The 21786-nt window shown below is 49.6% G+C and overlaps 1 protein-coding gene across 3 annotated transcripts; it reads right to left on the reverse strand.

The window, feature by feature from the left end:
* Positions 1 to 1657: 1657 nt before the first annotated feature.
* On the reverse strand, positions 1658 to 21783 carry TMEM150C (transmembrane protein 150C). Of its 3 annotated transcripts, none has more exons than XM_051618836.1 (9): positions 21706 to 21783; positions 16532 to 16673; positions 12729 to 12813; positions 11611 to 11664; positions 11459 to 11491; positions 11291 to 11358; positions 6764 to 6891; positions 4121 to 4298; positions 1658 to 1937 (listed from the first exon to the last, which is right to left on the reverse strand). In XM_051618836.1, the coding sequence occupies exons 2-9, from the start codon at positions 16536 to 16538 to the stop codon at positions 1729 to 1731; spliced, it is 762 nt and encodes a 253-aa protein (XP_051474796.1). In that variant the 5' UTR covers positions 16539 to 16673; positions 21706 to 21783; the 3' UTR covers positions 1658 to 1728. The 3 variants fall into 3 exon arrangements, with proteins under 3 accessions (XP_051474796.1, XP_051474797.1, XP_051474795.1); XM_051618837.1 differs by lacking the exon at positions 21706 to 21783 and adding an exon at positions 20609 to 20628 and having other exon boundaries at positions 12729 to 12810; XM_051618835.1 differs by lacking the exon at positions 21706 to 21783 and adding an exon at positions 20609 to 20628.
* Between the last annotated feature and the right edge of the window lie 3 nt (positions 21784 to 21786).

Raw genomic sequence — 21786 nt, forward strand, 5'->3', positions numbered from 1 at the left:
GGTTGGGCTGCTGGGGAGTCCTGTGCCTTATGCTGATGCTGCTGTGCCCTTGAGCCACCCTCAGCATGTCCCTGCAGGAAAGCTTCTCACTAGTGACACAGCTACAAGGGGGAGGCCTTCAGCAGCCCAGTGACAACCATCCGTTGGCTGGAGATACTCTGGATTTGTTAACACAGCTGCCTGAGAACAAGTTTTGCCCCATGAAAGATAAAATAAAGGGCTGACTGGAAGCTTTCTCTTCCACTGGTTCTGACAGAAGTTTTTCTCAACTGATTCTCCTTTCAGGAGAGGTCTCTGACCTTTGCAGAAGACCAAATGCCCTCATGCCTTTTCCCTCTGTGTTAGACATGCCACAGTGTGGTACAAGTTCCCCTTCAAATGCCTTTTGCCACAGTTTCAAACTCTGCTTATTTTCCTGCAGCTCAGACAGAGGCAAACCCTAAGCTGAGGCTGCCACATGGATCAAAACAGGAGTCATGTTCCTGAGAAGCAACTCCCATGGCTCCCCATCCCAGCCAATACAGCAGCCTTCCCAAAACCAGATGTTCAAAGAGGGGCTTTGACCTCCTCCTTTTTCTTCCTTCTTTTTGAAAACCTCACTTCAAGGAGGGAGAAACCCTTCTGGTTTTGCTGTTCCCTTCCTGCACCTCCAGCCCTCAGGCCTCATCACCCAACCTCCAGGACAGAACTGCCTCCCTGCCCCTTGGAATCCTGCTTTAATCTGTGTCATACACCACTCAGGACAACTGCCCACCCTGAGGGGTCCAGAGCCCAGGCCTAGTGTCAGGATGTCTCAAGTTTGACTTGGAAGGGCACAAGGTGCAAAACAAAACCCTAAGCCCAGACCACCTGCAGGTCTGTTCTCATTGCAGGCAAGTCTTTTAACACAACGTGAACAAAAAAGCAGCTTTTGAAACATCACACACGACACGTGGTGGAAGCACGAAACACCTAAAAGAGCAGCTTTTCCTGGGTCATCTTCAGAGCACAGAGGCAATCCCAGCTTCATTCAGCAACTTGCTTCCACCAGTCCCCACTGCTGAGTCTGAAGCACAGTGCCACCCTGTGCCACCTCTTCTGGCCTGGGGCCAGGCTGCCCAGCCACAAGGCAGCATCCCACAGGTCTTGCTTCCTGATCACAGCAGCTTCTCCCAAACTCAGCTTCACCGCCGGCTGCTTTCCAGGCTGGAAGCAATGCCTGTCCCCTTGCCATAAAAGCCAGTCAGTGGGGGTCTTGTGCTGCTCAAGTCCAAGTCCAGAAGGAACAGCTGCTTGTTGTCACCCTACCAAGTTACACCAGTTGGTAGCAAAGAGAGTAGCACAAGGAACACACAAAAGATGCAGTTTGCTGACTTGGGAACCGGTGGCTCCTGAAGACTCTTGGCGCCTGGAGAAGTCCATCATCCTCCTCTGCAGAACAGGCTGAGGAGTGCCTATCACAGAGGGGCATCACGAGGACTGCCTGTTGAATGTTGTGCACAACAGGAGTGTGACAGAGCCACTCGGGCACAGTCACTGGTAGCAACACCTGAGCAGCTCCTGCTCTCTCCTGCAGCCGCTGGAGAAGGATCCACTCCTCTTCCACTGTTTTTGTCTGGCCACCCTCAGAGCCCTTTGGCAATGGGATCGTGATTGCACATGAATACAAACTCACCAAAAAAGTGTAAATGAGGTCATGTTTAACCCATGAGACCACACCTGCCCCCCTCCCCCCTGCCAGAGGACAGGCTACACCTGATCTGTCTGGTACTCGGAGGCTTCCGATAAGCTTTCAGAAAAGCTCAGAAAGTTTTCCTGGTACTCAGAGCAAACGATCTCAAACCTGTAGTGCCTGAACTCCACTGCAAAGGTGCCAAAGTAGCACAGGAAGCACATCACCAGGCCCCACTGGATCCTAGAAGCATGCATGTGGATGCCCTGTGCCATAAGGATGAAATCTGGAAGAGGAAAGTCAAGGAGAACTAGTGGGAATAGACACACCAACCATGATGAGGGGAAACCCAAACAGGGTAGACAATAAGATCTTAACAATCCAAGTCACCCACGTGATAGTCAGCCCAGGTAGTCACGACCAGGAGGGCATGAATGTGGTGCCAGAGATGGAAGGGATGTCGGGTGTCCAACAATGCCCATGAAGCACAGTTCTCCTACACAGAGCAGGGCTTCCTGATCCCAATTCATGCTGATCAACATTCACAGAGGGAAAAACGTAGGCACAGAGAAGTCAAGGACCTGCTGGAACGTTCAGCTGGCCAGAGACAGAGCTGGCAAGCTGGGGATCTGGCTGTGGGCTCCTACCTGCCAGGAGCCTCCCAGTGGGAACTGGATCGGATCTCTGCACCACCTTGAACCTACACTGTGCCATCTTTCATTCCCTTGAGATAACCTGCAAAATCATCCCTTTCTGTGAAACTCAGAAGCATCAGTCTGCATAGTACAGCATGTTGCACTGAAAGGAAAAAGAACACTGGGAGAGGCAGAAACTGTTCCCCAGGCTCATGCACCCATGGGTTTGGACTGTATATTGCCTGGCATCAGTGTCTCACTGCTGTGTCTCCAGTTGTGTTGGAGTATGCCATAAAAGCAATTCTCAGCTCCCCTAAAGCAGAGGACACCTTCCTAAGCTGGGGACCTCTTTTAGCCCAGTGCACATCTCCTCTAAACCTACTGGGTCTCCTGTCTCTCAGGATTTCCTCTGCACTCCAAGAATGCATCATCACACATCTTCACCTGCAAAAACCAAACAAACAAGCAGCCTCTCCCATGTTTAACTGCCCTAAACAGGTAATCAAGGACCTTTCATCTGAGGCTCTGTGTAAGGAACCAAAGCTTCATTTCAGCCAACAGCATCCTGTGTCTGGCTTTGAAGGATCTTCTGCTTTCCTTGTAGTGCAAGAGTCACACACACGCTGCATGGGATGAGGATCCAGCCCCAAGCCTTTGGAAAGGCAGAAGGAATGGGACTCCTGCCTCAGCCTGCCACCCTTCACAGAGGTCCCAAAGCCTTCAGTGCCAAGCAGCCAGCTGGGGAGGGCTGGGAGCACCTGGCATGTCTGTACAGGAGCAGCTACACCCTGGCTGCTCCTGCTCCCAGCCTGGCAGAAGCCTCTGACCACAGCAGTGCAGCAGCAGCCCAGCCCAGCTCCTCAGATGCAGCCCTACCCCAGACACACCCTGGGGGAGCTACGGGCAAGGCAAGGAGGGGAAAACCACAAGAACCAGGCAAACTCCCACACTATGTACACCAAAGCATGATGCTCAGTTACACATTTTTCCAAGGAAGCTGAGGAGGTGACTGATAGTACATCTTCACACAGATCTGCTATTCCTTTGGACACTGGTCAAAATGTTCAAAACTAGCCAAGTGACTAAGTAATTGGTTTGAGAAAAGGCTGTTTCACAAAGAAGGGGATTAGCTCATTCCTCACCATTTATTCCTGCCCTCTTGCACTAACTCTGATGCAACTATGCAGTGAAAGGATCCACCCTAAACAAACAGCCAGGACATGTGAGTGCTGGTGCAAACAGAAGGGCTGGAATGGGGCTGACACGCACAAGGGGGAGAGGAAGCCACATGTATTATCCAGTCTGAGTGACCACAGACCCCCACAGCCCAAATTCCATTTCTAAAGCACCTAGTCTTACCCAAAGTCCCCACGACCCAGCAGGTCTTTACTGTGATAACCATCTTAAAAGGCAGAGCTGGATGTAGCACCCTGGAGCATTTCAACAAACAGAGCAAAATCTTCTCCAGAAACCTCATTTCTTCCCTCATTCCTTTGTTCTTCTGATAATTTTTATCTCCATATTTTGCTAAATCTTATAGGCTACTGTGCTGGCAAGCAGTGGTGCCACTAGATCATGCAGATACTATTCAATATTGTAACCACTTTGGATACTGCTAAGAAGTTTTAGAAACATTTATGAATGCATTGAGCCCACCTGTGAAGCAGCTGCATCCTGGCAAAACAGGAAATGAGCCCATCAAGACAAGTTGAGGAGCACTCCTAAATGCTTTGAGATCCTAGGACAGATGTGGGAAGAGGCAACGCTCCCTGCTGCGGAGAGTGTCAGGCACACATGACAGCTGGCTCCCCAGGGAGCAGGGCCAAAAGGATACAGAGCACCACACAGAGGGTGATGCTGGCTGACAGGGCGACTCGTGGAATCCCAACTTTCCGTCCCTCGTTCTTCAGGTTGATCTTGAGGGTGAGGGCAGACTGGATCCAGCAGGCCAAGGTCCCGAAGCCAAACGTCAGCGACGTGCCCACATTGTGGATCTCCTCATCAATGGAAAGCTAGGAACAAACAGTGGTGATTGTTTGGAGGCAACAGAAATGAGCTGCTAGCTACCTTGGATAGCTGCTGGGGTTGGAGAAGGGAGACTGGGAATCACTGGGGTGTGAAACAGAGATGCTGTGTCACTTCTTCTGGCAGGTGTAACATCACCAAGATGAGTTGGCAGCTGTCACTGCCAAGCAGATCTGCCCAAAGCCCATGCACAGTGGAAAATGCAGTTGCTTGGGGCCTGTCTCCACAGCTCCCTGGCAAGACTCACCAAGGCAGGGCTCAGCAATCAATCCTGGCTCTCTGGGATGGCCAGGGCAGGCAAGGACAACCCACTTGGGTCTTGTACAGCTCCCTGCAATGGAAGCAGACTGTGCAGCCAACAGTGTCAGCTGCATGGAGCACTGCTGCCTGGGGCAGAGGGCAGCAGGAGCCCTGACACCTCTGCTGAGCCAGCACAAGCCAGAACAGACACATGCTTCTGGGTTGACAAGCTTCTGCCACCAAGAAGCTCGATTGCCTGTTCCCTCTCCAGCCCATCCTTGACCGTCTGAGACAATAAGAACCCAACCTCTTCGGAGTGCAAGTGCTTCTCTGTTTCTTGGGCCCCTCTGTCTCATGGGGCTCAGTGACTCTGCAATACTGCAAGGCAAAAGGACAGCCAGGTTCAATCAGCAAGAACCTGCAAAGACATCCCCCGAGGCTGCAAATCCTTTTAGAAAGCCCAGCATGGACAGAACAAGCAAGACAACTTCTGTTTTCCCCGTGCCTCTGAGGCTTTTCTAGGAAAGAAACCACGAGTCTGTAACTTCCCCCTGCAGCTTTGATTCCTGTTTGGTGATTTAACAAATCCCCATCAAACAAGACACAATTTGCAATATAACAGTCAAGTTACTGTGTCTCCACTGATCTCTCCCCTCTCTACCTACCCTGAGGTTTCTTTTAAGGTAGGTCCAAATCATAGTACAGGCAAAAAATGGATTGAACTGCCTTTCCCAAGGTAGCCTGCACTGCAAGTGAATGGATCCATAATGTTCCTCTAACATACTCAATCTGTAATTACCCAGAAATATGATCTAATGCCACATTCATCTTAGCAGTCAGGTAGGGAAAAGCATGGACTAAGGTCTCATTTCCCTTGCTTTCACGGGTTGGCAAAAGACCTAAGCAAGGATACAGGCAACTAACAAGGAGCAGATAATTAGTTCAGAATTTATAACCAGGCATGACTCAAAGGACCCACTTTTAAATAACAATCATTTGCTTTGAGGAGCAAAAAAAAGGAGAGGTTGAAACTGCTTCCTAGTGCCTGCTCTACACTAGAAATGCTCTTTTCACACCTAGACAAGGCTGTTAAAAAGCCTCCTAGTTCCAAGCTGGAAAGCTTTTGTGGAAAATCAAATCTCCAAGTTTTTTTGGCTTGTGCTGTGGAGTTAGGAAGACCAGGCCCAAAACAGTTAAAATTATCTCACAACTCATTAAAAAAACAAAACAAAAAGCAAAACCACACCACAAAAAATCCCCACCACAAAGCCCCACCAAAAAAAACAACAAACTGGTATTTGGGACACAAAGTTCCTGCAATTGCTCCACAGCAGGGAGCTGTTTTTCCCTGCCTGCAAAGCCAGGGAAGCCAGAAGAAGCCAGCCTACCTTTCTGGTAGACCTTTCTCAGCTCCTGCCATTATCGGGGCTCACTATTTGCATCCCAGTGAGGGGCAGAGCATCAGAGACAGCAACAAGACAGGGAAACCCAAGTGCCACTGGAGGGACCTCATCCAGGCACCCACCACACTAGGAGTTGTGGATCTCCTCTGCTCCGTCCCTCTGGTGGCCAATCCGAGGGCAGGCAGGAGGCAGATTGAAACGTGTGCTTTAAACGAAGGACACTGAACCATCTGCTAAAACTGTGTGGGAAGCTGCAAACTTCTGGCTCAGTCCTTTCACCCAGGGACCATCTGTGCGAATCCCCAGGGCTCAAGAGACTGAACAGGTTCTGTGCTCTGGCTGTTGGCAGGTCAAGTGTAAGCATGCAGGTGTCATTCCTGCTGGGAATACGTGAAAAATGATTGTGGCCCTTCATCTCAGCATGTCACTGGAGCCACGTAGAGGTGACACAGCAGGTACAAGGAGGGCTGGGGCAGCCAGACACGTTACAGAATCATGGAAAGAATTGGGTTGGAAGGGATCGTAGAATCACGGAATCATGGAATTGTTTGGGTTTGGAAGGGACCTTCAAGATCATCTAGTCCCAATCCACCTGCATGGGCAGGGACACCTCCCACTAGACCAGGTTGCTCAGAGCCTCATCCAACCTGGCCTTGAACACTTCCAGGGATGGGGCAGCCACAGCTTCCCTGGGCAACCCGTTATCTCCTAAGCTCACATCACAGGGAGTTCAAAGACCTAAGCGGATCTGCTAGAAAAGCAGGAACCTCCCAGCACAGACACAGCAGACCAATCCCGGAGTGCAGTACCTGAAAGTTGCCGAGTAGGGTCATCCCAAAAGAGGCCAAGCATAATGCCACCAGGCCACCAATGTTTAGCCAAGGGTTTAGCACCTTGGGCTTCATCTGAATGAAGCGCAGGACAGCCACGACCAGCGCTGAAAAGGAAATAAAAGAGGAGGTGCATCACTAGGTAGAACACACTACAGCAACCACCTTCTGGGGGCTTCCCCACCCCCTTTCACCCAGAGAGGAGAGCTCACTGCAGGCCAGCCAGCTTAGTGCTTCTGCATGATCCCCTCCCACTTCATCACGGACCAGACTAAGCCCAGGAAGCATTTCTGGTGTAATCCAGTTACGCTGAGCTCCCACACTTCCTTGGCTCACCATCTTTTGTCTAGGAGCTGGGTTGCAAATGTCCTGAGGGAAAGAAGAGCACCTTCCTGGTTGCCTGGGAAGTTCCTAAGGCACAGTCTACCACACACACACACACCCCCACAGCCACACTGCAGCAGCTGGGCTTGCATCAAGTTCCACTCCGCTCATGATCCTCAAACCCCACCTGTACTGGCAAGTGTAGGAACTGCACACACACACAGCTTTGCAGGTTTTCCCATCATGCCCACTGCCTCTTCTCTTCCTCTGGAACAAATTGCTGGGGCCACTAACTGAAGCCAAAATATTGCACTCGTTTTCCATGAAGACTGGAAGACCTGTCCTTCCAAGCTTACGACTGGCCCAAGAGCTCTGATACGACTTATGATACTTGATACACATCATAGAATCTTAGAATGGTTTGGGTTGGAAAAGACCTTAAAGATCATCTACTTCCAAGCAACCCCCTCCCCCTGCATGGACAGGGACACATAATAGGACATAACCCCAGGAGGTAACTCATATTGTATATTTTTGCCCTCCCTGTGGAATGCTGCGTGGAGCAACAGAAGGCCAAGCAACATTCAGATGGGATTCCAACCAGACCACTAAAAAGCAATTTAGTTGAACAGGGAAATGGACTGGTTGCTGCCAAATGCCTTCTTATTGCTTATGCTCAGACTGACAGCACATGGGTCATATTGTTAATTGTCCAGGTTAGAAAATTAGATCTCTGTTTTCCACAAAACCCCTGGTATAACACCAAAACCATGGTTCAGAAAAATAAGGGCACTGTAAGTGAAAAATACCCACTTTTATCCAAACTGCAAAAGACAGCCAAACTGACTTTCTCACAATTTGCTCTAATGAATCAATCCACTCCAAATCCTTGAAAACAAGAGAACTTTGTTCCTCCCAAAAGAGAATTCCTGGTTTTCATCCCTAGGTAATTGTTTGGGTCAACAACTTGAGTTCATAGGCAGGACTTTTATTTTCATTTCTGTTTATACAGGAAAGGATCCTGAAATGACAACATCTTCTACCTAAAACAGTGATGGGAATGACAAAAGGGAATTAAAAGGTCACCTTCCAGCATGACATGCCAAACAACAGCATTTTCACCATTTGGGAATGCCTGTGTTTCCAGCAGGTTTCTGTAGTCTTCCTCTCCTATAGCAAGGGCTTTGAGACAACTAAGGCCAGAGGTACAAGCTGAAAGCAGCTCTCAGAAGCACCCAATACAGCAGAGGAATGCTTGGCTTTATCCACTAAGCAGAGACAAGAACAGAAAATCTGAAGGGACCTATAATGATCATCTAGTCCAACTGCCTGACCACCTCAGGGGTGGCCAAAAGTGAAAGAAGGTTTTTAAGGGCATTGTCCACAAGTCTCTTAAACATTGTCAGGGATGGGGTATCCACCACCTCTCTAGGAAGCCTGTTCCAGTGTTTGACCACCCCTTCAGGAAAGAAATGCTTCCTAATGTCCAGTCTAAACCTAACCTGCTGCAGCTTTGAATCATTCCCACACAGACTACCACTGCAGACCAGGCAGAAAAGATCAGCAGCTCCCTCTCCACATCCCCTCCTCAGGAAGCTGTAGAGAGCAATGAAGTCACCTTTCAGCCTCCTTTTCTCCAAACTAGGCATACCCATAGTCCTTAGTCTGTTGGCCTTCTCTGGATGCACCCAAGGACCTTAACATCCTTCTTACAAGGTGGGGCCCAGAATTGCACACAGGGCTCAAGATCAGGAGGCCTCACCAACACTGGATACAGCAGGAGATCACCTCTCCTGACCAGCAGGTCATGCTGTGTTGGATGCACCCTGAGATGCAGTTTGCCCTCTTGGCTGCCAGGGCACACTGCTGGCTCATACTGAGCTGCTGCTGAGCAGCACCCCCAGATCTCCTTCTGCAGGGCTGCTCTCCAGCCATTCCTCTTCCAGTGTACACCTGTGACCAGTGTTACTCCACCCTAGGTGCAGAATCTGCCATTTGGGCTTGCTAAATTTCATTGCATTCACCACTGCCCAGTGCTCCAATCAATCTAGATCTGCCTGCAAAGCCTCTCATCCCTCAAGAGTATCAACAGAACCTCCCCAGTTTGGTGTAATCAGTGAATTTGCTAATGGTGCATTCAACTCCTGCACCAAGATGGTTGATAAATACATTGAACAAAACTGTCCCTAGAACTGAATGCTGAGGAACACCACTGGTGACCAGTTCCCAGCTAGTTGTAACCCCATGCACTACAGCCCTTTGAGCCCTGCCCTTCTTCAGTGCACTGTGAACCCACTCACCCCACAGCTGAACAACTTGTGCAGAAGGATGCTGTGGGGGACAGCATCATAAATCCACTAAAACTTACTAAAATCCAGAAAAACTGCATTCACTGCCTTCCCTTTGTCCTCTAGATGGATAACCTTATCATAGAAGGTTATCAAATTAGTTAAACATGACTTTCCCTTTGGGAATCTCCACTGACTGTGCCTGATGATTTAATTGTTCTTTAAATGCCTTTCAATAGTACCCTGTATAATCTTCTCCATAATTTTCCCAGAAACTGAGGTTAGATTAATAGCTCTGTAGTTCCCTGGCTCTTCCTTCATGCCTTTTTTTGTAGATTGGAATAACACTGGCTAGCTTCCAGTCAGCAGGGACCTCCCCAGACTCCCAAGACCTTTGGCAGATGATTGAGAGGGGTCCTGCCATAACATACATCACATCTCCCAGAGCACATCTGCAGTCTGGAGGTTCCCTGCTTGTATTTCTTCTTGCAATGGGAAGAAGCAGCCATGAAACCACACAGTGCAGCTTAGCTTCAAAAAAACTGCCTGTCTTTTGCTTGCCTCTCCTCCTTCCCACCATCTGCTCCCCTCACACTCACACCAGTGCTGTCCTCACGTCCACCCAGGTTGCAAGGTAACTGAGCACCGACCTAACTCCTGCCCTTTCATAAAGCCCTTGGATGTGCTGGAACTTGCTGCAGGTCCACAGAGTGGTCTGCAGAAGTGGGGCCTTCCCTGGAAGCAGCTGAAAGAACAGGCATGTATTCACTGCTGTCCAACAGCCACATTAACATCAGAAGTTACATGCTATGCACACATTGGTTTAGGTAGTCTGGAGGTCAGAAGTTTGAACGGTATCATCATCATCACATTGCACTGGGTGTCAGGCTTATAAAGAAAATGCCTGCAAGACTCTGGCCCAAACTGGAGCTAGAGTTATTTCTACTAGCTGAGCCCCTGGCTCAAGATGTACAACAAGATCCACACCTGAAACAAAGCCATACACGAAGTGGAAGGATGCCTGAACAGCTTAAACTCCACCCTGAAGTGATACTGGAAAATAAGGAAGTTCATGTCAATGTTCATGATCAAACATATTCTGCCAGGTTTTACACCCCAAGCCTCATTTTCATTATGTCAGATTAAGATTGTTAAAGTATCTTACTCATGCACACACAGGTCCGGATTAACTTAAAAGCTCAACTCAACTAAATTTCCCAGGTTTCTGAAATGATACTTTGCTCCTTGCACAGGCAGCAGGAGTGGAATCCACACTTAAGAGAGTACAGCTCAGAGCAAACCCAAAAGCACCATCAATCAACCCACATAGAAAAAGATAAATGTAAATACTACTAAAGAAAAGCAATTCAAGGTATATATTATTCATTATTTGCCATTTAAGTTTGGGATCCATTTTTTCAAAATATGTACAGGTGAAGATAAAGACCAGTTTTAAGAACCAAATGAAGACCTATTATTCTAGTACTTCCCAGCTATTTCTTCTCTTGGTCATGTTGCCTTCTTACTTCCACAGTAATGGAATTTAGGAAAGGGTGGGGTGGAAGGGGAGGACTTCAGCACAGAAAATATTTTGCATCATCAGTTGCTGCACTTGCCAATATTCCCATGCATATATCTCTCATCCACAGCACATAAGAAAACCCCACCATACAATGAAAAAAGGTCACAGAGATTCAAGGCTAAGATGAGACAATTAAATTGACAAAGCAACAAAGATCAAATGTATCCAGCTTCATTCTATCTTTCTACAGATGAAGACAATATAATACAGCCTTAATCAGATTCAAGAACAACATGTATGGGAAATAACTTATGTTTCAGTGTCTTCTTAAACAAATATGAAAGAAAGAAATGTTCCCCTTGTGGTTCCTACCTAGAAAAGCTGCCATGTTCATGACTTGGCTAAACACGCAGCTTGCAGGAGGTGCATCACCTGCAACACTTGGAAAACAAAGTGTATCATTGTAACTCTAGGATAGCAAAAACACATAAATAACAACGATTAATAAGAACAGTAATTGGAAGAAAATCATTTGCTTACCTTATATAAGGTGGTCTTTTGGAACCAGGTTTCCTAAGAGACACAAACACACAAGAACAAAGAGTCAAGATATTCTTTCCCATTTAGCTTTCATTGTTTTCCTATTTGAAAGAAACAAGTGACCCGACATAAAGCCCACAACCAGCTCTTACCTATCTGGTTCATTTAATGGGAGAATTTTGTTATCTTCCACTGCTATAAAGTACCTGTCAAAAAAAAAAAAAAAAGCAAAAGAGAAAGATGAAAACAACTGTATATGATGCAAAACCTCATCCTGGCTTCAATTCCACGTATCACTCAAACAACACATGAAGTGTCTCCAAGTCCACTGGCAAGATCTGCTGGAGGCAGCTGTGTTCCCTCTGCTTAAGCAGGCAGTTTTGCTCACTTCCCAGCCTCACTATGTGCCTTTGAGCTGCATCTGGTTTGCACTGTCAGGTGGACAAACAGGTCGCAGGCCTTAAAAACAACCGACTAGGGGAATGTTTTCTTTTTTAATCCGAGCTATTTGATGAACCTGGTTTACTATGGTCCCCCTCCATAAACGCTGTTTTAACATAAACAGAGGGGATGGGACAAGAAGAAGAAGCAATAAGGCTCAGACAAATGGCTTAAGCTGCCCCTGCTGCTGAAAAACAACATCAACAAACCACAGCCAATGCCATATCCTACATTATTACTGCTCCACAGGCTGAGCATAGCTGCTGATCCCACGTTTATTGATCCCAAATTCATGCTGCAGTTGGCTGCCTGCATGTCTGGAGAGAGGGAATTGCAGGCCTCGTGTGCATTTTTTGTTAAGAAGTGTTAGTAGGAAAGTGAAGTGTCAGCATTAAGCTTCTGGCAGGTTGTCAGTGTGATGCTGGATGCTGCCCATTTCGAGTCTGCACCCCGAAGCAGAGCCTGAGAGCTTCTCCAAGAGCTCTGCTGAGTCATTCAAAGAAAAAGTGATGAAAGGGAATTTTTGCATTTTTTGCCTGTCTCTTTTCAGGCAGCTCCCAGTAACATGTGCCAGGACAAAGACAAGGTCAGAAGCTTGGCCTGGGGAGCACATAAACAGAGGGATAAAAATCTGATCCTCCAAGTAACGAACTGGCACAAACTGGCCCCTGCCCTTACCATGTGCCCTTCCAGCCCCACAGTAACTCAAGGACAGAGCATCCCCAAAACACTCCCTGTACTGTATGGAGATGCAGTCCATACCACAGCAGTTCTTCTGACTACCCCAACCTAACTTGCTCTTGCAAATAGCCAGCAGGAGGTAACTTACACTATCCATAATCCAGCTGATGTAAACAGGGTAAACACAAGAGGTAAAAACATCCAAACGCTGCATTTCTTCCCATCCATACCTGCTAGAAACAAAGAACAAAGTAAAAAAAAAAGAAAGAGGGCAGAGGTCCCCACCTGCCTTGGCTTCTCTCTTTTGAAAGCATGAAGAGCATCCATACAGCAGGTGCCCAAGCATCCCAACATCACAGCCAGGCAGCAGGTGCTGCAAACCTTTCATACTGTCATTGCTGCCATAAGGGGTTAAGGAGCTGCACACAGGTAGCATCATCTGCACTGTGCATAAAAAACAAGGCACAAAACCTGGAGTTGCAGGGGGAGGGAGATTTTTCAGACACACATACAGAATTTGAGTGGTTTTCAAAGCATTTTCTTGAGCATTTTGCACCAAGTGACACTGCGAGACCCGCAGCCCTAATTCCCTGCTACTTCCCATAGGCACAGACAAGGCAGCCTCCTTCCCAGGCTCATTACCAATTCCACACAGGGTGCCTCAGCAAAGGCTGCAGCACAGAGGGAGAAGGATGCACGTGCTGTTTCCTCCTCTCCACAAGCACACGACCAGCTCCCATCTGGCTGCAGCCATCAGCTAAAAATAGCATTCATCTGCATCCAGAGCAGAGCCAGCCTCGAGTGTCAGCACCCAGAGAACTGTCAGGATGAGGTGTTACAAACAGGATCAGTTCTTGACATGTAGCCACTGTGAAATCCTGCACGGGATATGAGGCTGCTGAATGCACCACTTCCTGAGGAAGCATTTCTCCTCCATGCAAGATCATCCTGGATGAGCGTCTGAGATGCTGGGGCTGCACCTGAAACATGCAACTGAGAAACCCCGCCGTGTTGCTGTGCTGCAGCCACAGAGAGTCCTATGTCTCCCTGTAAGCACTTTGAAAATGGATCAAATATTTCCTCATGCTCCATCCTCCTCTGTAAATCTTCCTCCAAGCACTGACAGAGCCAAGAGACACCAACAGAGAGTGAACAATGCAAGGCTCGTGGCTCCAGTGCCTGCTTTACTTTCACCAGGGCTGCAGCACTGACACCCCTGTGCTCTGCCTCCTCCTCCCTCCCACAGCCTGCTACAGATCAGGCATTTCCTGGGGTCACTGAGGTCCCCAGGGGACAGAGAGGCAACCCAGGGCAGGAGGGAAAACTCACCACCACCAGCTCTCCACAGGGACATCCCTCCACTTCGACACCTCTCCACCCAGACACTGGCACAGCCCTGTGTCACCTGCTGATCCACGTAGAGATGCTGCCACTACTGTCCCCTGTTACTTTGTGCTGAGCTCTGCAATGGAGTGGGGGCAGGCCTGGTGCCCAACCTCACCCAAGTCAGTGTGACTTGGCTACAGATTCACTCCCTCGGAAAACAGCCCTGTGTTTAACATTCACTGTGCAGAGCCCCCTTCTGTCAGTCACTAACAGAATATGACAACCAAAATGATTGCTTATTAAATGAATGACTAGCACAGAGTGCAGTGTCCCCATGGGAAGTCAGATCTACAGCTCAGAGAAACACATTGATCCCAGCCAGGTAAAAGGAAACTCCTAGGGAACATTCCCCACTGCTCATCGTGGCCAGCTGGGCTCACATCAAGGAAGAAGGACATCCTTCCCAGGGAGCAAACAAAGACCTGTGAAGGTCAAGCTGGGAGACCTCCATGCATGCTGAGACCAGCACCTCTAACAGCAGCCAGGAATAAGAGAATGAGGAACACAAATGGCAGCCTCCCCTGCAGCACCACAGCAGTTTAGGCAAAATAAAATGCCTGGAGCGTTAGCAAAAATAACCTAAATTCTCCATGGGAAACATCGAAACAATTTATTTGACAGCTAATTGCCCCAAAAGGATGCCATAAAGCCAGCCTCCCTCTCCACAGCTCTGTTCAGCATTGCTGCTGTGACCAGTGATGCCAACTCTGAGCAGTCAGCTCCAGCTGGCAACAACAGCCATCTCAGCTGGCCCAAGTTTTCCCAAACAAACACCCTGCATCCAGGAGGCAGTTGGTAAGCACCCACACCCATTTGTCTTCCATTGTTAAGGCTTGCACAGGAAGGCCTGCAGTGACAGAAAGCCTTCGGGGTGCAAAGGATTCACAAGTCTAATCATAACGTGTTTTCAGCTTTGCAGCTGACCCCAGATGGATCAGCCCACCCTTCCCAAAGCACACGCTGTGGGTTTCCAGTCCCTCTTGACTCACAGTCTCACAGCAGCACTGCAAAAAGCCTGACCAGGCAGACTCCTGCTGCCAGCCAGCACAGGGCAGGCTGCAGAACTGCAAAGGGTTTTAGCATCAGCACTGCCACAGGGTGTGTCTTGAAAACTTGCCTCAATGCAGGCTTGCTCCCTTATCTCCATTCCCATTCTTAGGTCTAAATCCGCTCAGGCTGTCAGCTGTTGGGTCTGCTTTTATTAGCATTGCCCCACTACACCCCCTCAACCAATTAAGCTCCCATTCCTCTAATGTACACACTTAATTACAGCAGGCAGCTCACCAAACACACACTGCTGCTTGCTCAAGGTTTATTTAATGTGGGCATCTTAATTTCATCTGCCAAGCAGAGTTACAGAAGTTGCTTTCATCAGAGAACGTGAATGTAAGGAAGGACAAAATGGCCATGTTAGCAGAGTTAGCCTTGTTTAAGGCCAGAATTAGCCTTCTTTAAGGCTAGACCATGCAGATGCATTTCCAGGGCCCATACACAGGCTGCACAATAAGCCACTACAACACTCCTGCATTTCACAGCACATGGAGTCATTTCAGAGAATAGGCACAGAGACAGAGGCCCTGGGAGGAGGAGGAGGACACTTCAAAACATACAGCAAGTCCTAAAGAATTGCTGCCAGTCACCAAAATCAAAGGGGAACAAACACAATCTCTCTTTTGGGGCAGCCCAGGATAGCCCTCTGTCGCTTTTAAAAGGAAAAATAACCATGGTCACTTGATACCTCATCCCTGTAAGTGGGTGGATGCAAAACAGCACCTTTCATAACCTGCCACACACAAGCCACAAAGGTCAACACATACCAGAGCAGAGCGTTTTCATGTTTATCTCAAGGCTCCCAGCCTGAGAGCACAAAAGATAAGGCATGCCAGAGACTTGTAAACACTTAATAAAATAGTGGGGTAACAGGGAAAGAAGTGATCCCCTCCATTAGCAGGATATGATACTCTCCTTGCTGCAGGTACCCAGCTACCATCTCAAGGGTGTGCAGAAATGCCATTTTCATTCGTTTACGCAAGAGAGGAATGAGAAAAGGTAGACATCTCTGGATTGCACATGAGGGAAGGAGGAGACGCCTCAGCAATCCTGCAACAACGTTGTGAGGCAATGCTTTGGTGCCTATTTCTTGCCTCATTTCACACACTGTAAATGCATTCAGCTATTACTAATGATAATTAAATATTCTTGCCAACACAAACCTAACGGAGATGGGCGACATGCACCAAAGGAACGAAACCTTCATTCCTCCAAAACCCACCACCAAAATATGGGGGCAGAAGAGGCTGGATTAGCCTCCACTTGCCCACACCATCCTTCCAAGTTTTTTCAGGAAGCTGTGTCCTGGAGTTGTGTAAAATTAGCTTGCTAGGAATTCTGTCAATGTAGATATATTCAGCCTTTCCCGAGTGCCTTGGTAAGAAGACCGTGTGACTGACAACGTGTCCTACACAGAGATAGTCCCGCAGCACCACTGGGTCCTGCTGTCCTTCAAAGGTATGATGCTCCCTGCTGCCACACCACCTTTGCACTGAATTGCACAGAGATACTTACAGGCCATTTAGGAAGCACTGTTGAGCTGCTGTGTCAGAGCCAGAGTCATTGACTGTAACCTCTTCTGGGCTGAGCCTGCCCTCCTCGCTTTTGGCGTTGAACAAACCAGGCACGTCCCGCTTCAAGACCAGGCTCCTGGATGCTATAAAAGAAAAATTCGTGTAATTTGCCACCTCAGGACCAAAGGGGTGTTTTGCAGGCTTTGACAGTGCTGTGCTGGGACCTGCGCACCTCGACCGAGTTCCATGAGGTCCCACTTGTACCACGAGCAGTCGTGGTCCTCAGCCTGCAACAGGCAAAGGAGGCAGAGGCTGGAGCTGAGTAGGGCAGAAGATGAAACATCCTGTTGAGCCAGAAAGAGCTGGGTCCACAGGCAGTGAAGCCAGCTGAGAGCAGCCAGGGCTTCAAGCGAGACTTGCACTGAGCTAGACAACACTGCCCTTTGCAGGTGCTGTGTGTTTGCTTGTCCCAAGGACCTCATTCTGCTTGGGAGCATCCACTGCAAGATTAAGCCCTCCTGGCTCCTCGTCACCTCAGGAGCTGCACACACCAGGCAGCAACCAGCCCCCACTGAGTCCTCACATGTTGGACTGACTGCCCAGGTCCCAGGGCAGATGCCTCACTGCCTCTCCAAGAGCAGAGGTGTCCAAGGCTGGGGCCAGACCTCTCCAGAGCTGCAAGGGAAGTCTCTAGCAAGGAGTCTTAACACAAAAGCAACCCCACAGTCCCACAACATCACCACCAGGGCGTACTTTCCCTTCGTGCCATTATGCAACCCCTTGGTGCAGAAATCTTGTGGGAAGTCCCAGTCAAACTCCAAAGTGGAGAGTTTCTGGAAAATGAGGAAGGCTGTTTATGTCCTCATAAAATAAAGGAAAGCAAAGCTCTCCCTGCTCCAGCTATGCTGTGAGGAAAAAGTCCCTGAAACTATCTCCTTGCTCTGCAAGTAATACACAAACACAGGCTGATGCTGTGGCAAAGCCCAGATAACCTGAGGTACCGTGCAGACAGGTTACCCAGTGACTGTCCTGCACCTTAACTGACCCCATTGAGGGGTTTTATTTGCTTCTCAGTTCCAAAGACACAAATGCCTTCAAGCACTTCCAGTGTGGTAGAGCAAGCAAAGCCCAGACACGCCTGACGATGGAAGGGGGTAAGAAGCCTGCCTGAAAGGTTTGTCCCACTATTGGGAAAACAAGGGAAGTGTTGGGAGTGGCCAAGGACATGCAACAGGAGATGAAATCTGGCAAAGAGACAGATACATCATGTTGACTTTCAGAGAGTCCTGAAGGGAAGGAAAGCCAGACTAAGCCCAGAAGAGCAGGCTTTGCAGAGTGGTTATTCCTGGTTATGTTGCCTCCTTCTCCTGTAGTTTATGGATGAGAGAGTACAGGACCTGGAGAGCTCCAGGTTTCCCTCTCTTTGGTACCCTGCCACTGTTATTTTCCCCAACAAACATAAAACATACACTCAAGCTACACAGCTTCCCACGCAGTGTAAGCAGGGCTTGCCCCACCTACTCACTTGTCTTTCACTTCTCGTCCCTTTTACCCATCTTTTACACACTGCTGGGAAGCATAAGCTCCTTTTTTCACTGCACTTTGGAGCTCTACACTTTTGAAGAGATGTGCACTGTCCCCAAAGTAGCATTTAATTTGGTTACACTAGTGGGCACCACCAGCAGAAGCATCAATACCAAGCAGCCTGCACTTGTCAGCCATGGGGAAAACACCAAGGGCTGTGAGCTTGTGGGGAGTGTAACACAGCTCACCAAGCTTTCTCAGGGCAGTTTTCCCCCACCAGTCCCTTCAGCCTAAGGCAAACTGAGCTCCTCTTTCCCTGCTATTCACCACCAAAGGCCCAGAGAAGCAGTAATGAGATGGTGGGCCAGAGGGTGAGCTACAAAGAATGGACATGCAGCACCCACGACTTTGCTTTTGTCATTACTCTGAAGTAGCCCTCTCTGGCATAGAGACTGTCACAGGTACAAAGTACCACATCAGTCTTTTGGCTCCGTTTAAACCTGTGGAAATAATTTGCCCTGAGACAGGCACAATGTAAGCAATCACACAGAGAGGCATTTCTGTGGCGTTCATCACTGCCTCACCAGCACGCCGCCTTTGTAGGAATTATGTTTATTTGCCTCCCAGGCTGCTGCAACCATAAATTGCTGCTTACAGGGTGCTTGGGTGAGCTACAGGAGGAAGGGGCCATACAGCATTTTGTTCCACACAAACATGTTGCAAACGCAGGAGATAGAAGAAACCAGGGAACAGCCTCCACCTGCTCAAGAGGGGCCAAGTCTGCAAGCTTGCTTAGTCCAGACTGCCTCTCCATCACATCCAGAGGGCTTAAAACTCTGCTGTCTTTTGAAATATTTTCAGGGACAAACTTTCCTGTAGCGCAAGAGGCCAGATTAAACCACCTCTAAGAGCACTCAGCTAGGCCAAGACCACACTGGGAAGGTTCTCCCTGGCAAAGCTGCAGCCATATCCAGTGGCTTGGCCAGGCAAAGCCCACTCTTGCCATCCTGTGGTGACAAAACTGATGGGCTCCTGGCTCTTCTGGCTTAGCCAGCCATCCCTACTAATCCTACCAGTTCCTCACAGGGAGCAGGAACTATGACAGGGAGGGCAGGAGTTCCTTCCCCAACTACCTGGATCTGCCCCAGCTTAGGAATCAAGAAGAGGACACCAAGTACTCCCCCCACCACTGCAGCAAATTGGCCCAAGTGCCCCAGTCTTGATCTCCCTGCAGAAGAGGCAGCCTGGACCTCTCCTAGCAGCAGCAGGGAGCACCTCAGCCTACCCTCCCACCAGACTTGCAAACGTCCTTCCTGTTCCACAGGGGAGCACAGCTCAGCAGCTTCTGTGTGCTGGAGAGGAGGTCTCTGCTTTTCCATGCAGTGGACAGGGTGGAGAGCAGGCTTCCCTCCTCGTCTTGCACATGGGACCAGCCCTCCCCAAGGAAGCCAGGCCTGCGTGTCCTGCCAACAGCAAACACTTCACAGCTGAGCAAGGAGCACTCTTACTGAGACTGCTGCTCTAGCACCTCTCCCTTGCAGGCACAACCATCCTGAGGCAACCTCAGCATTAAAAATTGCACTAAACCCCATGCAAGGTAACCTATAGCTGTTTTAACAGTTCCTCTCATAGCTTTTAAAGCTTCATCAGTTGTCTTTTCCTCTCCTCCTGCTTCTCATTCACTTCACCATTCCCTCTCCACCTGTTCCCAACCTGCTTTGCTTCCCTTTCACCCCCCTCATCCCACCTTCATCCCTGCACCTCAGGTGAGGAACCTGCAGAGAACCAAGGCGAGGGGAGCCAGGCAACCAGAGACCTTTCCAAGTCTTCTTGAGACAGCAAAAAATACCACGATTCCCATTTGAGACAACAGAGCCAGTGAGTTGCTCACTGGGAGATCACACAGTGAACAGGGAGCACAGCATAGGGTGCATTCAGAGTGGCCCAAGTCCTCTATCATAGCAGCAGCCTCCTCACTTGCTCCTCATGGTTTATTCCTCCAGAAAATCTCTCACAGACCTTTCTCTGCTGCTTCACTCCGACTTATCCTCCAATCAGAGCTCATTGTTTCAGCTTGGGCTGCAGGACCAGGACCTTAAAGTGTCCCCGTTTGGCCAAACCACAATCTTGCAATCTCAGGCTACCCAGAAATGGATGGGGGAGGAGAGGAAACCGTGGACATGACATTTCTTCCAAGAAAAAAAAAACAATTGAAAATGTTGGCTTTTGTACAAGCACACATCCCTGCACTGCATCTGAAAAGCAAACACTGCAGCACCAAGAATCTTAACAGGGGAAATGAAACAACTGCACTGACTCCCACCACCCAGGCTCAGAAAATGCTGACAGCTGGGCATGAAGAACAGCACAAGAAAACAGTTTGACTTTTAGCAGCACAACGGTGAAAAGAGGAGCCAGATGTTTGCCAAGCAAACATTCCATTCTTTGCCCTGTTACCCAAGGCTGAAAGTCAGCAAGAATCAAGTCCCTTTCTTTCAGGCAGTTTTAGCCACTTGGGCCAAACACAACAGGCAGGCTGTCTGTTGGGATGTACCTTTCACACACATCCCTGCCCATATTCAGTGGCATATTCACAATTCCCCACACACGTGCATGTTGTCACGACGCAAGGACTGTGCAAAAACGTTGATTGAGGTCGTTTTCCAGAGAAGCTTCGTGAAAAAAATAAAGAAATAATAATGAAAAAAAAGCAGAAGGGATGATTAGCTCAGGATTTCTCCAACGTTTATAGCCCGAGGACTTGGAAGGCAAGGTCTGGCACAAGCACGCTGCTGTGAGGAAAAGCAGAGGCTGAGATCCCAAGCGGCCACCTCAGCACCTTGGGACATCAGCACCTTGGGACATCAGCATCCAGCAGTGACTTGTCCCTTTCCAGCACTCGGAGGCAGGATCTCACCCTGCCTTCCCTGAGGGAGCAGAACAAAGCCCAGTGGCCTTTCTCGAAACCTCTTTCCAGCCCCCTGGAAATGTAACCCTGCCTGCAGGTCAGGCATCCCGACAGGGTCTGGAGAAGGCAGGACTCTCCCCTCAGCACTAAAAATGTGCACTGAGGCCCCTGCAAGGCAATCTGTAGCTGCTTTAACAGCTCCCCTCACAGCTTTCAAAGCTTCATCAGCCGTCTTTTCCTCTCCTCCCTCCTCTCATTCACTTCACCCTCCCCTCTCCACCCGCTCCCAAGCCGCTTGGCCCCCCTTTTACCCCCCCCACCCCTCATCCCTGCCCCGCCAGCCCCAGGTGAGTTTCCTCCCCGTGGGCAGGGGTCCTGTCGAGCAGGCTGCCAGATGGCCCCGCCGACCCTCTTAGCACCATCCCACGCCCGGATAAGATGCCCCAGCGGTGCTGACGGCCACGAAGGTAAGCGTGACCTAGATCTCCTCCTCCTCCAGCCCCCCGGGTCAAAACCTCGCCCGGTCTCCCCGAGGTAAAGCAGGAAGCTCCAAGCACACGGAGCGCCGGGACCGCAGCTCCCCCGCTCCCGCCGCCAGCCCCGGGCGGCCCCGACCCGCACCCGCCCCGCGAACCCGGGGCTGGAGGAGCGGGAACGACGCTTCCCCCGCGGGCGGCGACCGGGAGAGGCGGGGGAAGGGTCCGGCTCCCGCACCGGCAGCCCCCGGGGAAGCTGCTCCCTACCTGCCCGCGGCTCCGGCGGCGGCTGCAGCAGCGAGCGGGGCCGTGGGGCCGGGCGGAGGCCCCGACATCGGCCTCGTCCCG

The sequence above is a fragment of the Apus apus genome, chromosome 4, assembly GCF_020740795.1.
Source record: "Apus apus isolate bApuApu2 chromosome 4, bApuApu2.pri.cur, whole genome shotgun sequence".
Lineage (NCBI taxonomy): Eukaryota > Metazoa > Chordata > Aves > Apodiformes > Apodidae > Apus > Apus apus.

What these genes read in the sequence shown, in the direction of transcription:
- TMEM150C (XM_051618836.1), bottom strand. An exon ending in AAAAGACCACCTTATATAAG is followed by an intron (nt 11,359 to 11,458) that starts GTAAGCAAATGA and finishes TTGTTTTCCAAG; the next exon opens with TGTTGCAGGTGATGCACCTC. An exon ending in CACCCTCTGTGTGGTGCTCT is followed by an intron (nt 1,938 to 4,120) that starts GTATCCTTTTGG and finishes TTCCTCTTCCAG; the next exon opens with ATTTCATCCTTATGGCACAG.